This window comes from Elephantulus edwardii, unplaced genomic scaffold (genome assembly GCF_000299155.1).
Source record: "Elephantulus edwardii isolate Elephantulus edwardi_28Jun2011 unplaced genomic scaffold, EleEdw1.0 scaffold00137, whole genome shotgun sequence".
NCBI classification, from domain to species: domain Eukaryota; kingdom Metazoa; phylum Chordata; class Mammalia; order Macroscelidea; family Macroscelididae; genus Elephantulus; species Elephantulus edwardii.
In genome coordinates, this window is record NW_006399887.1 from 3,559,155 (window position 1) to 3,579,865 (window position 20,711).

A 20,711-nucleotide genomic window follows, 5' to 3' on the forward strand; every position below is an offset into this window, starting at 1 on the left:
AACAACAACAACAACAGTTTCTAACACCTAGTGATCTCCACTGGCTTTCTGAGTCTTTAAATCACAATGGAAGGAGACTGCTCATCCTGTGAATCCACTGGTGGATTGGAACTGCCACAGTTGTGACTCGCTTGGGTTAGGAACACACCTTGTTATAGACCATGCCATCTGAGCTTCGTTGGCCAAATTCAGTCATGGGAATTCAGATGCCAGAAGGAAGGATCTGGAAAGACAACAAACTTTGTCTGAGAGCAATGCTCCACAAGAGAAAGATTGGCAATCTCCTGTGCGATTTACTGCCTCTGAAAACCTGCTGGAGGGTCAGCTATGGTTAATCCCGACTCGCCAGCACACCACCACCACAACGACATACTTAAGCCAAGACGCTGTTGTCTGAACAGAACACGGGAACATTGCCTGGCCTACTACATACAGCTATCCTAGCCCCTTCTCTACAATGATGAAAAGAACTTCTGTTTACACAACCAGTCTTCCTTCAAACCTGTTCCTCTTCCAGTTGCCCATCTCATGTTCCAAATCTATCATCTATCACTCATTCACTCATTGCCATTGAGCTGGAAGTGACTCGGGTTACCCTTCTAGCAGGTTCTTGAAACTGTAAGTTGCTGGGAAATTGCTCATCTTTCCCCCACAGAGCTGCTGGTGGATTTGAACAGCCAGAGAGGTGTGGCCTTTGGATTGTCAGCACAAGGATGCCAGCAGGGCATCTTTACGTCAACTATAGGTCTATGTTTTGATCTTCTTACAAAAACCAACCAAACAAAAACAAAAACAAACCAGTTGCCATTGAAGTAATTCTAACTCATGGTGTGTTCACGTGTTTCAGAATAAGACTGTTGATCACCAGGCCTTTTATCTGTGGAAGCTGCTGTTGTTATTGATTGCCTTCGAGTGGAGCAAGACTCATAGTGACCCTATGAACAGAAGGCCTGAAGCCCCTCTACAACTATTGACATTTATCAAAGTTCATAGAGTTTCCGGAGGCATGTTATTTAGGAAGTGGAAGCCATAGGGAGAGTCAAACCACGAACTTTTCGATTAGTCACCAAATACTTAACTCTTTTTACTACCCAGGGACTCTGTTTACCCTTTGATATAAATTGACATAAATTGATGTGTATAAATGCTTCTAAACAAGGTTATAGAAATTGTTACAAAGATATTCACCAATAACCAGTCATTTACAGCTGAACAATGATGGACGATAGATGAAGAATCAATGCCTTTGAGTTATGGTGCTGGAGCAGAGTATTGAACATACATAGACCGTCAAGAAAACAGTTGTGTCCTGGAGAAGGGGAAATCAATTTGCTCTCTTGAGGCAAGGAATTTGAAGCTTCTTCTCCCTGACTTTGGGCATGTTGCTAGAACGGAGAAGGCTATTATGTTTGGAAGAGTGGAGGGATAGCGCAGGAGAGGAAGACCGGGTGAGATGGATTGACACAGTGAATGGGGCAATGGGGGTAGGTGTGTAGGAGTCAGTGAGACTGACTCAGGATAAACAGGCTTCAGAGCTACTGTACAGATGGTCATTATGAGTTGCAGGTGACTTGATGGCATACAAGAACAACAACCTCTAAATGCTAGGATTTAGTATTTTAGGATCTTTATGCTCCCTGGGGTCTAAATTGTATACAAAGAGAATGTACTATTTTTTGAAAAATATTTTTTTCATTGTGGTAGAGGAGAAAACAAACAAACTTCCTCCCACCCTGTTTATTTCAAGAGTGGCACTATGTTCTATGTGTCTAGATTTAGCTTCTCCTTTTATGAGTATTTGATTTATCATTTCTCTTTTTCTCTAGGTCTCATGACACGTCTCCGCTATCCAGTTGGGCTGATGGGGAGCTGTCTGCCAGCCACAGCTGGTTTTAGCTATGGTAAAGTATATGCAAGAAGCCCTCATAGTAATGACTAAGCACTCACCTACTAACCGAAAGTTTGGTATTTAAGTCCAGCTGCTGTCCATGCAGGAGAACGATCTGGCAATCTGCTTCTGTAAACATTACAGCTACGGATCTCCAAGGAGCTGGTCTAGTTTGTCACATTGGTTTGCTTTAAACTGGAGTCAACTCAAAAACACCTATCGACAACAAAAATATATTTACTTGTTGAAGTAAAGTATAAAATCTGTCCAATAATCCACATCAATTTCTCTATTTAAAATAAAAACACAAACCCACAAAAGCAAAACAGAAACCAAACCAGTTGTCTTGTGAGAATTCTTAGGACTCCATGCATGTTACAGGTGGCAACTCCATGTGTCGGCTCTTTTGAGATGTCCATCTAGGTACATTGCTCCTCAAAAAATTCCTCTAATGCTTAAATGTTGTTGTTATATGTGGTCAAGTCAACTTGACTCTATGTACAACAGCTCTGAATTCTGCCCTATCCTGGGCCAATCTCACTGACCCAACACATGTGTCCCTACTGTCCCAGTTACTGTGTCAGTCCATCTCATCTTGGGTCTTCTTCTGCTGTGCAATCCCTCCACCCTTCCAAGCATGATGTCCTTCTCCAAGGATCGGTCCCTCCTGGCCACATGCCCGAAGTATATGATGTGGAGCTTCAAAATCCTAGTCTCCAAGGAGCAACTTGGTTTCACCCTCTTTTGTTTGTGTCTGTGGTATGTTCAATACTCTTCTCCAACACAACAACCCCAAAGCATAAATGCTTAAATATGTACATCTTATAAAAGATATTTAAGCTTTGAGACGCAACGTTTCCGTTGTTGTTAGGTGGTGTTGAATTATCTATTACTGATAACAACCCTTTGAACAACACAGAACCTGGCCCTGTCCTGCACCGTTTCCACAATCTCTACCAGAATTCTTCACATGGAGTATACATTGACACCATTTTTATAAATAAAATTCCTTTTATTTGACTATCTGGGCTGATTCTCTTTGGTGACAATGATGGCAGGGCAATTACCACTCCCAAAGAGAACTTGGAGCTCCTAATAATGTCCGCTTATCTTTTTGGCATTTTCTGGAAAATGTGGTATTTGAAAATATAGGAGAATGAAAAAGAGTCAAAGAATTCTGGTTTTTAACTTAGGGAAACTTTATTCTCTCATTGTACTGACTGTGTATCCAAGATTAATGAGTGGTTTAATTTTTCCCTTGCTCAACAAAATCTGTCTCAACAAAACTGAAGCTCATTGCATCAAGTCAATAGCAAGTCAAGTCAAGTCAAGTTCATAGCAATTCTCCATCAGGTTTCAGAGACTATGAGCTCAATGGGAAGAGGTGGGCCCCCTTTTCCCCTCTGAGCCATTGCTGGACTCAGACTACCAAAACTTTTGGGTTAGCAGTGCAGCACATTATGGACTAAGGCAGCACTAGATATTGTAAAACTCCAATATTGTCAATTTACTGCTTAACTTAAACATGCCTACTTGCCATCGACCCATGTTTCGGAGGAGAATTGTGCTAGACAGGATTTTCAATGGCTGCTTGTTTGAAAGTAGATTAATCGCCAGGTCTTTTTTTCCAAGGTGCATTTGGTTAACTTGAACCCCCAACCTTTCAGGTAGTAGTAGCTGAACATGTTAAATTTTTATGAGACTCAGGGACTAAGTTAAATCTGACAATTTTCTAAAAAGAAAATTTTAAAGTTTTTTTTTATTAGCATAAAACTGATGGCACAATAGTTAGGCACTTGGTAGCTAACAAACATGTCAGCAGTTCAAATCCATCAATCACTGCATGGAATAAAGAAGTAGCAATCTGCTTTCATAAAAACAGTATAAATTTAGGGAACTCTGGTGGCCTAGTGGCAAGAAGCTCTGCTGCAGTCCTGAAGGCTCACAGTTAGAATCCACCAGAGGATCCGCTGGAGAAGGAGGGGCAACCACTTTCTGTACCAGTTGGATCCAATTCAACGTTACACAACAAGGAAAAAAAATATATAGTCTTGGCAACAGTATTGTTATTGTTGTGTGCCGTCAAATCTGTGCCTGATAGTTGACCCTCTAATGGGTTTTCAGAGACTTTGAATCACACAGGAGGAGATAGCCCATCTTTCTCCTGAGGCGCAAACACATGGCTACAGTTTGGCAGTGCAAGTTCTTAACCTCTAGAGAACAGTACAGAGCAGTTTTATTGTCTTCTACAGAATCAATATGAACCAGAATCTACTCAATATCAATGCGTCTGCACTTTTTTTAAATTATAGCATCCATATTTCCAGTACACAATCCCTAACTCTCTATCTCAACTAGTTTCACCTAGCTTGGAACACTTTCCAGAAATAGAAATGTATACTGTACACTCCTTTGTAAGTTTCTTCTTTCTTTCAACATTAAGCTTGAGAAACTCACCCATAGTGTTGGACATAGTTGGTTCATATTTTATGCTGTATACATTGTATACCTGGACTTCAATCAATTCATCCATGCTTCTTCAGGTGGCTTCTTGCGTTATCCACATTTTAGGCTTTTACAAACTATGAGGAAATTCAACATACATTTGTATTTCAAGATATGTTTTTACATATTTAGGAGTCACATCACTAGATTGTATACTTGCACAGATTGTATAAATACTGTTAATTTTCCAGGAAGCTTGATCCAAATTACACTCCTATCGGCAATGCAGAGGAGATCTCCTGTTGCTCTGAATCTTTTGTCAATATTTGATATTCTCATTAAAAACTCCAAACATAATCAAACAATAAACATTTTAACTGAGTCATATCTCAATATGGTTTAAATTTTTATTTCCCTGATAAGAATTTGTCTTCACCAACTTTCCTCCCACCCCAAGAAACAAACAGGCATTTATCATGTGGTCTCAGAGGGAGGCCCAGTGACCTGCACAGAGAAGGTCAAAATGGTGCCACTTTATCAACTTTTCTTCGATTTAGCATCCATCAGCTATTCTCTTTAGTAAGAGCACACGTTCATTTTCTACACTTAAATAGTTGTTATAGTTATGTGCTGTCACGAGGACTGAAACTCATACTGACCCCATACACAATAGCTCTGAGCCTTGCCCCATCCTGAGCCATCTCACTCTTTCCAACACATCTCACTCTGTTACCGTGGTTACTGTGTCAACCCATCTCATCCAGGCTCTTCCTCTCACGTGCTGTCCCTTTGGCGGCAAGGATTTTGAATGGAACAAATAGCTCTCAGTATTTTTTAAAGGGGTTAGAAATTCTTGGTTTATGTTTGAGACAAGTCCTCTTGCAATCTGTGGCTGTCTTTTTCAATGTAATGTGTTTTTTTAATGAACAAAGTTTTCACAAATGCAATTTATCTATAATTTCTTTATAGTTCTATTCTGCTTAACAGATGTTTGTATCGACCTTAAAGTCATTAATAGATTGTCTCAGGTTAACCTCTAAAAAAGCAAAACCAAACCCACTGCTTGGGGGAGCTCTCCATTGGATTTCCAAGGAAATCTTAAAAAAGAAATCTTACAGAGAGGAAATTGTTTCATTTTTATGCCTTGCAGCAATTGGTAGGTTCAATCTGCCAACTTTTTCGTTAGCAACACAACACTTCACTTACTACACACACCATGCTACCTGTAAGTCACATTCCTTCAGGAAAAGTGGTTGTTGTGTATCATCAAGTCCAACCTATAGCTGACCCTTCAGTGAGGTTTTCAGAGTCAGTAAATCACGCAAGAGATTGCCCATCCTCTTCCAATGGAGCAGCGGGTGGATTTGAACCATATCTCTTTGGGATTACAGCACAGCTTCTTAGCACTAGGCCACCAGAGCTTCCTAAATCACCAGAGCTTGGTCGTAAGGAAAGATACACTTAGCAAAGCTGTTAAACATGCTGTCTCTTTTCAGTTCTTTTAAATGCATTGTTCTAACCTTCCAGCAGAGAGCAGTGTGGGTATATAAAATAAGATGCCAAAAAGATGTTACTCTTTCTAAAAAAGTTCTTTTATTTATCCCTGACTTGCTTTTATTGCGTAAGAAATACACAGTGATATAAATTTCATTGCCAACATATGCATACACATACATATTTTTTCTAATACTAAATATTATTATATGTTTATTAATATGCCTTTGTTAGATTTCCCCCTTAAGATAGAAGAAAAAATGCAAAAACCTAACAAGCGTTGAGTAGGATGGAGAGGAACAGAAGGAACTGAAATGAGGGAGGATGCATATTACAAATTTTATCTGCCTCAAAACTTTATTCATCAAGACAAACACAGACTAAGGAGATTTGGTTTAGAGAGACACAGACCAGTATTTCATTCTGGGCTCTTTGGAAAGAGGAAACATACTTGCTTTCCTGTACAGTTTGTTGTATATTCTTTGCCAAGTACCTACAGATGTATTTTCAAACTTGAAAATTCATGTTTTTTAATTGCAGTAGTACACAAGGGTTTGTAAAAAAAAAATTGCAGTAGTGTGTTAAAAATGGCTATAGATCCTCTTCATTCATTTTTAAAAGTTTTTTTTAATCAATTTTAATGAAATTTTACAGACTTTGGATTTCCATTCATTGTTCCATTTTTGTCCCTGCCCACCCCTCCCCCTAGTTCACTCTTCTCTTTGAAAAGTAAAAGAAAAATTCTTCCATTGTTACACAATCCCTTCCCCCAAGTCCACTCCACTATGCAGCATTCAGTTATAACAATTTTAACTTCCTTTTTTTTAAAAGTCTGGGAAATTTCTAGACCATTTTTAGCTTTAAAATATAAACACTCCTTTTCCTATTTTTCAACTTTTCTTTTCCAGAGAAATGGGAGATTGATCCCTCTGAGCTGGCTGTTATAAAGGAGATCGGAAGTGGTCAGTTTGGGGTAGTCCATTTAGGTAAATGGCGAGCACACATCAAGGTAGCGATCAAGGCCATCAACGAAGGCTCCATGTCTGAAGAGGATTTCATTGAAGAGGCTAAAGTGATGATGTAAGTGTAAACAATATCCAGAGAAATATCACACTTCACCCTGGCATGAACAGAAAGAGCGTGGACCTTGTAGTCAGTCACACCTCACTATATGTCACAGGTCTGTCAAAGTTGGTTGTGGGACTTGGGCAAATTACTCAACCTGTGTATGACCTGGGTGAATCACCTCACTTCTCCAAGCCTCAATTTTTCATCTGTGAAATGCAAATGTCTAATACCTCCTCTATTGGATCAATATGAAAATAGAATGAGATAATGTATGAAAGTGTTGCACATTTATTATTTGTTTGTTTCAATAATAGAGATGCTTTTCAGAGTGAGAATCCATAACTGTTTAAGGATGAAAAGAATTGGTTGTGTCTAAGTAGAAATATACTGCTCATCTCTTGAAAGGCCATCACTGAGAGTATTAACATTTTGGGGAGGATGCTTTCAGAGAATTAATGAGGCCAGAGCTTTCAAAAAAGTGGTTCTAGCTCTGCTGTCTTTGTAGACTTCAAGTTCCCTGCCCTTAACTCCTCTGATTTCCAAGAAGGCTTTCTGATGCTGTGATGTATGTCTCTAGCTGGGCTGGACTAAGACAGGAAGACACCTAGGACTCTAATAACTTAGCGTATTTCAAATAAACATTGAAAAAATGTGCTCAGCATCTATTTAGAGCAGTATCGATGTGGTAGATAATAAAAACTCAGTTGACATTATGTAAATATCCCCTTATTATGTAGAACAATTACTTTTGCTCTAAACTATAGACCCAAATTGGAAAATAGTAGTAACAGGACACTCTGTGGCTTAAAGGAGTTTTGCTTCCAACTCAAAGGCAAGTGGTTCAAATAACCAAGGAGAAAGATGGATAATCTCCTCCCATGCATTTTACAGCCTCTGAAAACCCACTGGAAGGTCAGCTATAGATCAGTTCTGACTTGATAGCACATAACAACACCAATAACAACAGAAGATGAATCAGATGGCGAACAAACATATGAAGAAATGTTCAAAATCCCTAGCTCTAAGAGAGATGCAAATCAAAACAACTATGAGAAATCATCTCACCCCAGTAAGAATAGCTAAATTTAACAGAACAGCAAACAATAAATGCTGGCAAGGTTGTGGAGAAACTGGAACACTTATTCACTGTTGGTGGGAATGTAAAATGGTGCAGCCACTATGGAAGACAGTATGGTGCTTTCTCAAAAAGTTAGAAATATAAACACCATTTGACCCAGCAACTCCATTATTGGGAATATACCCTAGATATATGCACACCCATGTTTATTGTGACTTTCTTGTCTGTAAGACCCACAGACACCTATCTGTCTAACTCTTACACCCTGATGTTTTCTGGGTCCAGGATAGTTTTACTAATTCTAAAGGACAAACTAATGGTCTTTGCAATTACTTTCTATGCATCAGAGAGCTGGACAATGACTAAAGATGACAAAAGAAAAATTTATGCCTTTTAGTTGTGGTGCTGGAGAAGAGTCTTGAACATACCATGGACTGCCAAGAAAACAAATAGGTCTGTCTTGGAGAGGGCAAAACCAAGTCTCTCCTTGGAGGCTAGGATTTTGAAGCTTTGTCTCTCATACTTTGGGCATGTGGCCTGGAGGGACCAATCCTTAGAGAAAGGCATCGTGTTCTGAAGGGTGGAGGGACAGCACAGGAGAGGAAGACCACCGGATGAGATGGTTTGACACAGTAAGTAGGGTTATGGGGGTAGGTCTGTGAGAGTCAGTGAGATTGGCTCAGAACAAGGCTGACTTCAGAGTTGTTATACATAGGGTCACTAGGAGTTGCAGGCAACTTGACGGCACTTAACAACAACAAAGAACAGACAAAAATTGTAGTCCTGTATGTTGAATTAAATAGGTGGAACAAGGAAGCTGCTACTCAGGGAGAGTTGAAGCTGGCATCCATTAAGAAAGCAGATTACTGTTTAAGTTCATGATGAAGTGATTCGTAAAAGGTTCCAGAATGGTTAGGCATTAGTGGACAGCATTTGGAGGGTGATAGATGTATGATGTGTATGGAATTGCAATAATTTTTCTATCCTCTGGCAGTTTACAGAGGCAGGAAAAGAGTTAAGAGCTTAAAATGTCCACTCAGATGGTTGTAACATGTTCTGGCGATTGAACATAGCTGATTTTTGTCTGACTGTAAAGAGTGAGGCAGGAGGAGATGTATTTTAACATCTGCTGCAATGCATCCATCTTTAGAAAATAAGATCGCTGACTTGTAGTGAGCGCATACATGCTTACACATAAAATCACCTTCTTGAAAGTTTCTATTTCAAATGTCACTCCTCTGAGTTACCTGCCCTAGCTACCTGGTTTAAGTTGACACATCCATCCCCAGTGCTTTCCCTTCCAGCACCTTGTGCTGTCCCATCGGTGCACTCATCACTGCTTTGAAACTTCATGCACATTTGATTTGTTTCTACCTTACTAGCTTAAGCGTAAGCACCATAAGAATGCACTTTGTTATTCTCTCTCATTTATTAACCTTAAGCCTAAAAACACCAAAGATAAATTATTGAGTGAGTTAATGTACTCTCCCCACAATTCTACAAAGAATTGTACTTCATTGTACTCTATTAGTACCTCAATTTTATGGGTCAAAAAAGAAAAATTTCAAAAGTCTGTGTAATATGTCTGTAGTTATAAAGCAAGCCATGGGTAAAGTTTCTAATTAAAATCAGCACTGTGAACCATCTAGACCAAAGCCTGTGATGTTACTTAATCAAACAATTAACAAGTATTTATTGAGCAACTAATATATGCCAGGTACAACAGTCATACTTATTAGCCAAAATTGTTAATACGCTATGTTGTTTTTACAGCTCAATAAAAGGGGGGGGAATCAAATATATACTGTGCTCTTAATCACTATACTGAGGGATGTAGTCTAAGTTAGTTCTCATTGACTTTCCAGATTATCTGTTAAAAGGTACTTAGAAAATGAATGTAAGTAAGCCAGTTTGTTCTCTCTGAGACATCTTCACCTCTACAATCCTGTCCAACTTCCCAAGTTCATTTTTCAATTTTGACCTTCATTTGCACTTTTTGTGATACATTACGGAGTTCTGATTTGGTGCTGCTAACTCGCAAACCACACCTCAGTGTCAGGTTGAATTCACCCGTGGGTCTGTAGCAGAAAGAGGGACAATCACCTCCTGAGTGATTTACGGCTTCCAAAAATCCACTGGAGGCTCAGCTAAGAGTTGGTTCTGACTCAAGGGCAATAAGAGAGAAGGTTGTTCTTGGGTTTTTTCATATTCTTTATACCACCTAATGTTCATGGAGGAACCAGAACATATGTTATTAATTTCCATTTAACAAATTAAAAAAACGAGAGACAAAAAAAATCAAATTATTCCCCATCAGGCAGCCAACAGGAAATAAAATAATGACTTGAATTCAGATCTTTTTACTCAGTTCTACTATGCCTTCTTTAATTTTACCACTCTGCATTATGTGGAAAGATTGTTTCATTTTCGTTATTTAAATATAAGGTTGAATGTAATTTATTAATAGCAGTACATTATGTGAAGAGACGTTAATAATGTTTACAACACCAAACTATATTTATAAGTATGTTTCACTTATGTTGTATCTCATATTATCTAATATCTACATAATGTTTTCCTTTAATTATCATTTCTATGCCATAATGTCTTCACAGTTAAATATATTAGTGTTTCTTTAAAAAAAAACCTTTAAATTCAAGTAGGATAGGATTAAAGAAAGTAAAAGCATTATCCTCTATGCTTCCTCACTCCTAAGTCATTGTTGTTGGGTTTAACTATTACTAATCATAAAGATCAGAGTTGTGCTTATGTATCATCAAGTCAGAACCTGCTAGTACCAAGCATATTGATTGTGAATCCAAAGAAGATAACGTCTTTGACAGTCTTAATCCTTTCTCTGTCCATCATGATGTTGTCTATTGCTCCAGTGGCAAGGAGTTTTGTTTTCTTGACATTGAGATGCAATTAATATTGAAGCATGCAGTGTTTAACTTTCTGCAGCAAGCAGAAGTCCTCACTTCAGCAAGCAAGGTAGTGTCATCTGCATACAAAGATTATTGATGAGTCTTTTTCCAATCCTGATGCCACATTCTTCCTCGTAGAGAGTAACTTTCCGAATTTGCGCAGCATGCAGTTTACACAGATATGGAGGAAAGATACAGCCCTAATGTAGACCTTTCTTAATTTTAAAGCATGTAAGATATTAAATTAAGTGTGATCACCAGATGTTTAAAACTTTGAGACTTAATGAGATCACTTAGGGAAAGAGCTTTTTATTTAAAATACTGTGTTTAAAATTTGTAATATTTGGAAAACAGAGAAAGGGAAATGTTGGACCTTTTATCAGTTTTAACAGAGATAGCTAGGTGTTTCCTGCTTCTATTTCCATTCAGCTTGTATTCTTCTTAAATCTTTGTATATAATTGCACTGAGCTTCCATTTTGGCCAAAAAAGAAAAATTTTAAGAAGGTAAATAAATAGCAAATTACTAAAAATATAGTTAATCAAGTCAAGGAGGAACATTCAGAAAATAAATTTGTGAACTAAAAGGAGAAGGATAGAGAAAAGGAACTCCTTGCTTTCAGAGCTCTTAAAGGATGAATTTGAGAATTTAAGAGAAGTTTGGCCAGAATACATGATGTGCTGTGGACTGAAAAACAAAGACTTTGCCCTAAATGCCTATGTCTGTATTAAATGTGTAAATGCACAGCATTGTAAATGCTCCCCAGGTTATCTCTTGCATTAGAAAGAATTTATTCTCCAAATATTTTATAGCATTTTATATAAGGTTTGTGAAACAAAATATCGTGCCAGAGTCATCATTTAATTTCTTCTATTTTTTCATTGTGCATTCAATATGGATTTCATCCATCTCAGTATCTAAAATCAAGAATCCTCACCACTGGACCAATAGGCAATACCATGGCTGATGGAGAAAAGATTGAAGTTATCAAAGATTTCATTATACTTGGATTCACAATCCACACCTAAGGTAGCAGCAGTCAAGAAATAAAAAGATGTGTTGCATTGGAAAAAAATCTGCTGTCAAGGACCTCTCTGAAGTGCTAAAGAGCAAAGATATCTGTTTAAAGACTAAGGTGTGCCTAACCTAAGCTTTGGGATTTCTAATTCCTTCTTATGCATCTAAAAATTCAGCAAGAAATAAGGAAAACCAAGAGCAATTGATACCTTTGAAATGTGGTATTGGTGAAGAATATGAAGTATACCATCTATTGTCAAAAGAGCTGATGCTTGGAAGACCAAAGTGGTTCTTAGAGACAAAGATGGTGAGATTTCATCTCATGTAATTTGGACATGGTTTTCAGCAAGCCAAGTACTTGGAAAAAGACATCATGCTGAGAAAAGTAAAGTGTCAACAAAAGGATAGATAGATGACCCCCAAGAAAATAGAGTGACACAGTGACTGTAACATGGCAGAGGTCATGAGCGTGGCTCAGGGCAGGGCAAGTTTCAGACCTGTTTTCAGAAGGTCACTATGAGTTGTAGGAAACTCAACTATACCTAACAACATATTCACTTGTTCTTTCAATAAATGTCTACTGCAACCTTATATATGGGGCAGAAATTGGGACATAGTGGTAAAAAAACAAGTAAAACTGTTGCTCTTAATGTGCCTCTTGTTGTTGTGTACCAACAAGCTGCAACTGACCCATAGCTGCTCCTCTAGTGGGTTTTTAGAGGCAGTTAATCACACAGAAAGAGATTTCTGGTAACAAAAAAAATATATGAACAATATAATTTCAAAGAGAATTTGTTGTTGTTGTTGTTAAGTGCTGTTGAGTCATAGGTGACTCATAGTGCTCTGACCTATGAATGAAAGACCTGAACACTTGTATTACTTTCTTCTTTTCTTCAACTTCATAGGGTTTCCAGAGGCAAGCTATTTTGGAAGTGGATGCCACTCCTGCTTCCAAGCTTGTTTTAATTGGGGAGCTTCACCAAACACTGTCCACCATGGTTGCCCAATACCACATTTGGCACATCAAGGTCACAGTGTTCAGCCTCACAGCAACCATGAGTTACTGCTGTACAGCAAGTGGATAGAACAGGACTATATCACCTAGATGAATGTTTGACCAAGAACAATTAAAAGCAGGCCTAAGGGTTGTAAATTAAAATCACCCACCTTTAGCTTGGTAGATGCACTTTCTGTCTATTAGGCCAACTGAGATCTGTCATTGTTGTTGTTGTTAAGTGCCATCAGTCATAGGCAACTCATAGCGACACTGTGAGTGAAAGACCTGAACACTTGTATAACTTTCTTCGTTCCTCCAAGTTCCTAGGGTTTCAAAGATAGCTAGAGGAACAAAAGTAGACAATCAAATGGAGTGATGGAGCTGAGAGAACAGGGTAGGGCTTGAGGCTTATTTAAATTGAATGGTCAAGAAACCTTGAGCATTTTAACTGGATTCAAGATAGGCTTTATATTTTGTACAGGTGACTCTGGCTTTGAAGTAAAGAATGATTCTAGAAACTGTTGGGATTCAAAATGTGGAGTGAAGACAAAAGTTGATGGCTATTGTAGCTGTAGAGATAGACAATGATAGTAACTGGATTACAGTGGAGTTGGAAAGAATAACCCCTAGGCTACAGTTTTAAATTATCAGGCTTTTCAGGGGGATGGGATATGGGAGGCTACTCATGAAACAAAGGTAACTATAAGCCTTACGGACTGAATTGTGTCCCCTCCCCAACATGTTTGCAAATGCTCTGTGCTTATGTTTATAATCTCAGTTGATAATGAGTTGTTTTTATTATGTTAAGGAAGCAGGATTTGTGTAGGTTATATCTTGAGACAATCTCTTTTGTTTCGTTTTTGTTTCTTTATTTAAGAAAAATGGTTTGCTTACAAAGTATACATTGTGTTTCACACTATTCTTCATTCACATTGTGTTTCATACAATCATCCTAATGCATTATGTTTTATAGAAGTAATCACCATTGGACCTTGCCCATCATCTCCCTGTCTTTTCTCCCAGATCTTTCCCATTTCCTCCCTCCCACTCCTCCACCCACCAAACTCTGCAACCCAGTGATTTTGCCTCCACCCATCCTCAGTTCTTCCCACCTTGAGTTCCCATACATGTTTTACTAGTTATCCTTCTATTTTTTTTAAGTTTCAATATTTTTATTAAAATAGCATATCCAACCACTGTTAACCAAGAATATGTTAACATTTTGTTTCCGCCCAAAACACTCAGCAAAACATAGTCATGATTCCGAACACCCTTAGACATGAAAACCAGTGCAAGCATTTAAAGTCAAGTGTGCAGCTAAAAAACTAGACCTCCTATTTTTAAGATAATGGTCTTAAACAGTATTTGTCCTTTGAGACTGCATCAGTTCACTCAGCATAATGCTCTCCAGTCTCTCCCAAGATGTAGTATTTTTCTAAATCGTTGCTCCTGAGTTCTGCGTAGTACTCTGTTGTTTAAATGTGAGACAATCTCTTTTGAGCTATAAAAGAGATTTAACAACAAAAGCTAAGTTCAGAGGGAGTGGAAGAGAAATGCCAATGAAAATGATCCAAGTTTAGCTACACCGGAGCTGATAGAGAAAGTCTTCCAATAGGGCAAGCACTTTGATTTCTAGCTTCTTAAACTATGAGAAGGGTGCTCTGGAATTGCAGTGTGTTACATATTAGGTTACTAAGAGAAAGGTCAGTGATTCAAAACCACCAACTGCTTTGTGGGAGAAAGAACAGTCTTCTCTCATAAAGAATTATAGCCTTGAAAATCCGATTGAGGGTCATTATGATTCAAATCAACTTGATGTCAGTGAATGTGAGTTTTTTGAGAGGCTTTAAACTGTAAGATAACAGGTTTTAAAATTTATTGTCTTATAATTATGAATGCACGTATTCCTAGTTTAAGCTATCAGAAGGGACATGCTCTCTCAAAGACTTGGAAAGAATATCTTGTCTCTATTCTGGTAGCCTGTCTTAGTCTGCAGCTACAGCATAACCCTGTACTCACAGAACCATTTTCGGTCTGTCTTTCTATATCTTGTGTATTCTTTTACAGGGCGCAGTAATCAGTTGGGATTAATACCTACCTTACCCCAGTATAGTCACATGCTAGCTTAATTGACAACTTCTGAAAGACTATTTCCAAACAACGTTACAGGTAGCGGGGATTAGGACATTGACACACCTTTTGTAGAATATAATTCAGTTCGTAACAGATGTGTTTGTTCGTTGTTCAGTTTATTAGGTAGAGGGTAGCATCTTTTACTGAATTTGGTGGAGACTTGCTGAAGAACAGATTTAGGAGAAAGTCAAGAGTTCTGATTTTGGTAGGTTAAATTTGAGAAGTCTATTGTGATATAGAAATGTAACCAAATGATCAGATTAAAATATGAGTCTGGAGTTGAACAGGAGGTCAGGTAGAAGACATGAAATTGAGAGTGATCCCCAGAGATGATATTTAAAACTTGGGAACTTGAGCTTACCTAAGAAAAGAGTATAATGATAAAGAGAGAAAATGAAGAGGTCATAAAGGTCTAGAAATATTTACATGACAAATTTGAATAAATATGACATGTTTGGCCTATAGTGAATCATTCTAATTTATGAAAAAATGTGTATTCAGGGGTACAATAGTTACAGCTAAGAATGTATTCTTTCCCTTTGCATCTTTCTATGCCAAAATGGTAATTTTTCTTATTAGTTTGAACTACATGTATAAAGGTTTGTTGATTTGTTTTGCCTTATTTCTGGTAGAGCTTTGTCAGGAGAGGTCTTAGTAAGCAAACGCCAGTCTTCAATTTCTTACATATAGATATCGTGTTAATTTTTAACGACAAGTCAATCTTTCATTTCAAGATTTGTTTTCCTGCCACTGAAAACAGCATCTCTTAACTGGACATGCACTTTCTGATGTAATCAAATCAGACAAACATAGACGAGATACACAGACTCCTAGCTACAAATTTAAATCATATTTATGTTCTTTGAATGTCTCTCTATTAACTGGATTATCCGCACAAGTTAATGCTATGGCAACATGTCAATGATTACTCATATACCGTTTTAGAGTAAACTATCTCCTTGGATTATTGATTTCTTGTGCATTTATGAACAAAGATAACATTTCATGATGCTTTTGACTAACATAGAATTGACTTGAAATATTGTTGTTGTTGTTGTTGTTGTTGTTGTTATGTGCCGTTGAGTGGCTTGCGACTCATAGCGACCCTATGTACAACAGCCCTAAACTCTGCTCTGTCCTGTGCCAATCGCACTGTCTCCAACACACCCATCCTGATTACCCCAAGCACTGAATCAATCCACCTCATAGGCGGCCTTCCCCTTCTGTGCTGTCCCTCCACCCTACCAAGAATGAAGTCCTTCTCCAAGGACCTGCCCCTCCATGCAACATGCCCAAAGTATGTCAGACAGAGCCTTAGAATCCTTGCCTCCAAGGAGCAGCCCGGTTTGACCCTTTCCAGAATGAATCTGTTTTTTTCCCTAGCAGTCCATGGTACCCTCAATACTCTTCTCCAGCACCACAGCTCAAAGGCATCAATTCTCCTTCTATCCTCCTTAGTCATTGTCCAACTCTCTGATGCATAACAAGTGATTGCGAAGACCATGGCCTGTATCAGGAGCACCTTAGTCTCCAAAGAGACACCATTGCTCTTCAGTACTTTGGAGAGGTCCCTAACAGCAGATTTTCCCATGGCAATACATCTTCTAATATCCTGGTTGCTGGTGCGGAGAGTGTTGACTGTGGAGCCGAGCAAACTGAAGCTGTGAACAATCTCAAACTCTTCACCATCCATCCTGATGCTGCCAATTGGCCCAGTGGTGAGAATATTTGTCTTCTTGACATTGATCCTCAATCCATATTGGAGGCTGCAGTCCTTGACCCTCTGCAGCAGGTGCTTCAAGTCCTCTTCAGTTTCAGCAAGCAGGGTTGTGTCATCTGCATAACACAGATAAATCTTCCACCTATCTTGACCCCACATTTCTCCTCATAGAACCCAGCCTTTTGGATTATCTGTTCTGCATACAGGTTGAAAAGGTATGGAGATAGGATGCATCCCTGGCGTATGCCCTTCCCAATTTTGAACCAGGCAGTGCTCCCTTGCTCTGTTCTGACAACTGTCTCCTGGTCCAAGAATAGGTTTCGCATTAGCATGATCAAGTGTTCTGGGATTCCCATTCTTCTCAGGATCAGCCACAGTTTGTTATGATCCACACAGTCAAACACCTTTGCATAGTCAATGAAACACAGACATTCCTCTGGTATTCTCTGCTTTCAGCTAAGATTCATGTAACATCAGCTATAATATCCCTAGTACCATGACCCCTTCTAAACCCAGCCTGGACTTCTGGCAGTTCTCTGCTGATGTGCTGTTCCATGAATGTAGGAAATTAGATATTGTTAAGGAAGAAATGGAACACATAAATATTGACATACTAGGCATTGGGGAGATGAGATGGACTGACATGGGGCATTTTGAGTTGGATGATCATATGATATATTACTCAGGAAATGAAAAGGTGAGGAAAAATGGAGTTCCTTTCATAGTTAAGAAAGCCATTGCTAGATCCATCTCGAAGTACAATATTGTCAGTGACAGGATAATATCCATACGCATACAAGGGAGGCCAGTGAATACCACTATCATTCAGATATATGCACCAACAACCAGAGCCAAGGAAGAGGAAATATAAGATTTTTACCAATTTTTACAATTGGAGATAGATCGAACATGCAATCAAGATGCATTGATAATAATGGGTGACTGGAATGCAAAAGTTGGGAATACAGAAAAAGATTCAGTAGTTGGAACACCTGGACTCGCTGACAGAAATGGAGCTGGAGAGAGGATGATAGAATTTTGCACAATGACTTATTCATCGCAAATACGTTTTTTAAGAGACATAAATGCAGGTTATATACATGGATTTCATCTGATGGTATGCATAGGAATCAGATTGATTACATCTGCGGAAAGAACCGCTGGAGAAGCTCAATATCAGTTGTGAAAACTAGGCCAGGAGCTGATTGTGGAACAGACCACCAACTACTCATAGGAAAGTTCAAGCTTGAGCTGAGGAAAATTAAACCAAGTCCACAGGAACCAAAATATGTCTTCGAGTCTATCCCACCTGAATTTTAGACCCAGCTCAAGAACAGGTTTGAGGCCTTGAACACTAATGAGCGAAGACTTAAAATATATCTTTGAAAATTATAAGCATGGATTTAAATAGTATTTTCCAAGATAACTAGTTGTCATAAAAGTTCTTTACAGATTAAATGTTATATTTCCGAGAAGAAACAGTGACCTTTTGAAGTCTAGATTACGAAAGATGGGGATTTTTTTGTTGATTTTTTTTTCTTTTTAGTTGCAAAGTCAGAAATACATTTTATTCAGGCATGGTATGTAAAAGGGAAAAGATCATAGGGTAAAGAGTGGGAGAATCAGACAGCAGAATTAACAGGACAGTTAGTGAACAAAATTTTTTTAATAGGCAATATTCAAGATGTATGCATACAAGGTTACACAGTTTGGTGGATGGAAGGAGGCAGGAAAGGAAAGGGGAAGGATCCTGGCGAAAAGATGGGATAATAATGGGCAGGTCCAATGGTTTTATGAAACATGGTGCATGAGAATGATTATATGAAACACAGTGTGAATGAAGAATAGGCTGAAACAATGTATACTGAACTTTGTAAGCAAACCACTAATAATAATAAAAATAGATGTATGTGTGCTATTATAAATACAAAGAAAATATTATTTCATGCTGGTATTTTTTTCAATCTACAACTGCATCTAAGTTTTTCTTTTAACAAAATACACCATATGCACAATGATGATGGAAATACTAAAGCATTTTTTAAAAATAATTTTTATTAATTATTTTATTATGAAGAATATCTGTATTATTCACATACATTGTGATGTACATGTACAAAGTGTTCCATATAGTCCTTCATTTATATTCTATATCCTTCATTTATATCAAAGCCTACACACCAGCTATTTCATGCCTCATACCCTACTATCTCCCTTTTAGATAGCCATTTGCTGATTTGCCCATCCCTTTTAAAGCAGTCCTCTGAGGAAACAAGCGCATCCCTTTTGTTGAAGGAACTTGTTCAGCTTGGGAATTTGCTAGACAAAGTCCAGTCCAGAGCAAGCCTTCAGGAAGCAACAACACTAGCTCATAGCATGGATCTTCTACCCTTCATCTGGCTGGGTTCTGGTCGACTCATCCCCCATCATCTGTGGCCAGGTTTAAATGGGCATCAGCTTCAAGTTCAGGAGTTCACACTTCTGTCTGCACCCCAGATCTGCTGGTGTTCTCTCACTCAGCCCCAACCTCCACATGGGGCCACGTCAGGAAATACAGCTTAAACTCTTGATTCCACTTTCTTATTACAGTAAGCGGGAGGGCAATGGCTGGGTTGCAGTTGGGTTATGATGTTCATCATATCTTGATGAAAATGACACGTTGATGATAAATATTACCAATTCAATCTAAATACTTTGAAATGGGGGAAATGCCAAAACAACTCTTCTGTTCATTGGCAGATGTTTTTCTTCAACAGGAGGTTATCTCATTCAAGACTTGTTCAGCTGTATGGAGTCTGTATACAGCGGAGGCCCCTTTATATTGTGACAGAGTTCATGGAAAATGGCTGCCTCCTGAATTACCTCAGGGAAAGGAAAGGCAACCTCAGAAAGGAAGTGCTGCTGAGCATGTGTCAGGACGTATGTGAAGGAATGGCGTATCTGGAGGAAAACTGCTTCATCCATCGAGATTTAGTAAGTACGGTGCAACGTCCCTTAGTATTTTTGTATTGTCCTTATATTCAGATGCAAATGATCATTTTCTCCAATATTTGAATAATATATTCTTACATACATTTTAAAACATTCTTTTTTCTTTTCTTTTTTTATTATTATTCATTTTAATGAAAGTTTACAGAGACTTTGGTTTTCCATTAATTCATTGTTGCACTTATAATTTAAAATATTCTTATCCATAGAACTGTTTTTAAGGTGTAACTTTTTAAAAAAAGTTGTACACTAATGCTCTAGCCAAATAAGATTTACTCCAAATAAGACTTGAAGTAATTATTCATGAATAATCCATTACTTTTTCTCTTTCTCTTCTTTCCTTCTTCCTCCGCCTTCCCCTTCCTCTCTTTTTTAGCCAAATATCAGCTACATATTGAATGTCTAGTATATGCCAAGTACTCTGGTAGGCTCTGGAGATCTATCTAATAGCAAAGGACAAGCTCCAGTGTCTCTAAATCAGGAACAAAACTGCCTCCATGCAGAGATGGTTTGGGGAAACCATTACTAGTTTATGGGAGAGGAGTAGAAATACTAGATCATTCAGGTCTGTAATATTTGAGCTAGATTATCTTGCCCAAAATGCTAAAAGCACTAATGATTCCTAGTCTTGTCATCTGCCCACATTCACTCCACATCTATTCATATCATTCCTTCTACGTACTTCTGTCTTCTAACTTTGTCTTACATATTTTGGGGATATTGCTAGGAGAGGTTATTCATTAGAGAGGGAGATCATTCTTGGGAAGGTAGAGAGAAAGGGAAAGAGAGGAAGACCTTCAACGAGGTGGAGTGAGCCAGTCAGTGATTGCAGCAATAGGCAAGGATGTCGGAGATGGTGAGGATGGTACAGAAAAGGAAAAGGTTCAGATCTGTTGTTCATAGAGGCACTATCAGTCATACTCAGCTTGAGGGTACCTATATACTTATTTTTTTAAAATT

General features: G+C 38.3%; 1 protein-coding gene across 1 annotated transcript in view; it reads left to right on the forward strand.

The window, feature by feature from the left end:
- TXK (TXK tyrosine kinase) overlaps positions 1 to 20,711 on the forward strand; it is a 93,087-nt gene that overhangs the window by 53,135 nt on the left and 19,241 nt on the right. The window contains exons 9-11 of the mRNA XM_006894178.1: positions 1,827 to 1,901; positions 6,736 to 6,907; positions 19,520 to 19,736. Of these exons, the coding sequence (XP_006894240.1) occupies positions 1,827 to 1,901; positions 6,736 to 6,907; positions 19,520 to 19,736 (464 nt within the window). The remainder of the gene's footprint in view (positions 1 to 1,826; positions 1,902 to 6,735; positions 6,908 to 19,519; positions 19,737 to 20,711) is intronic.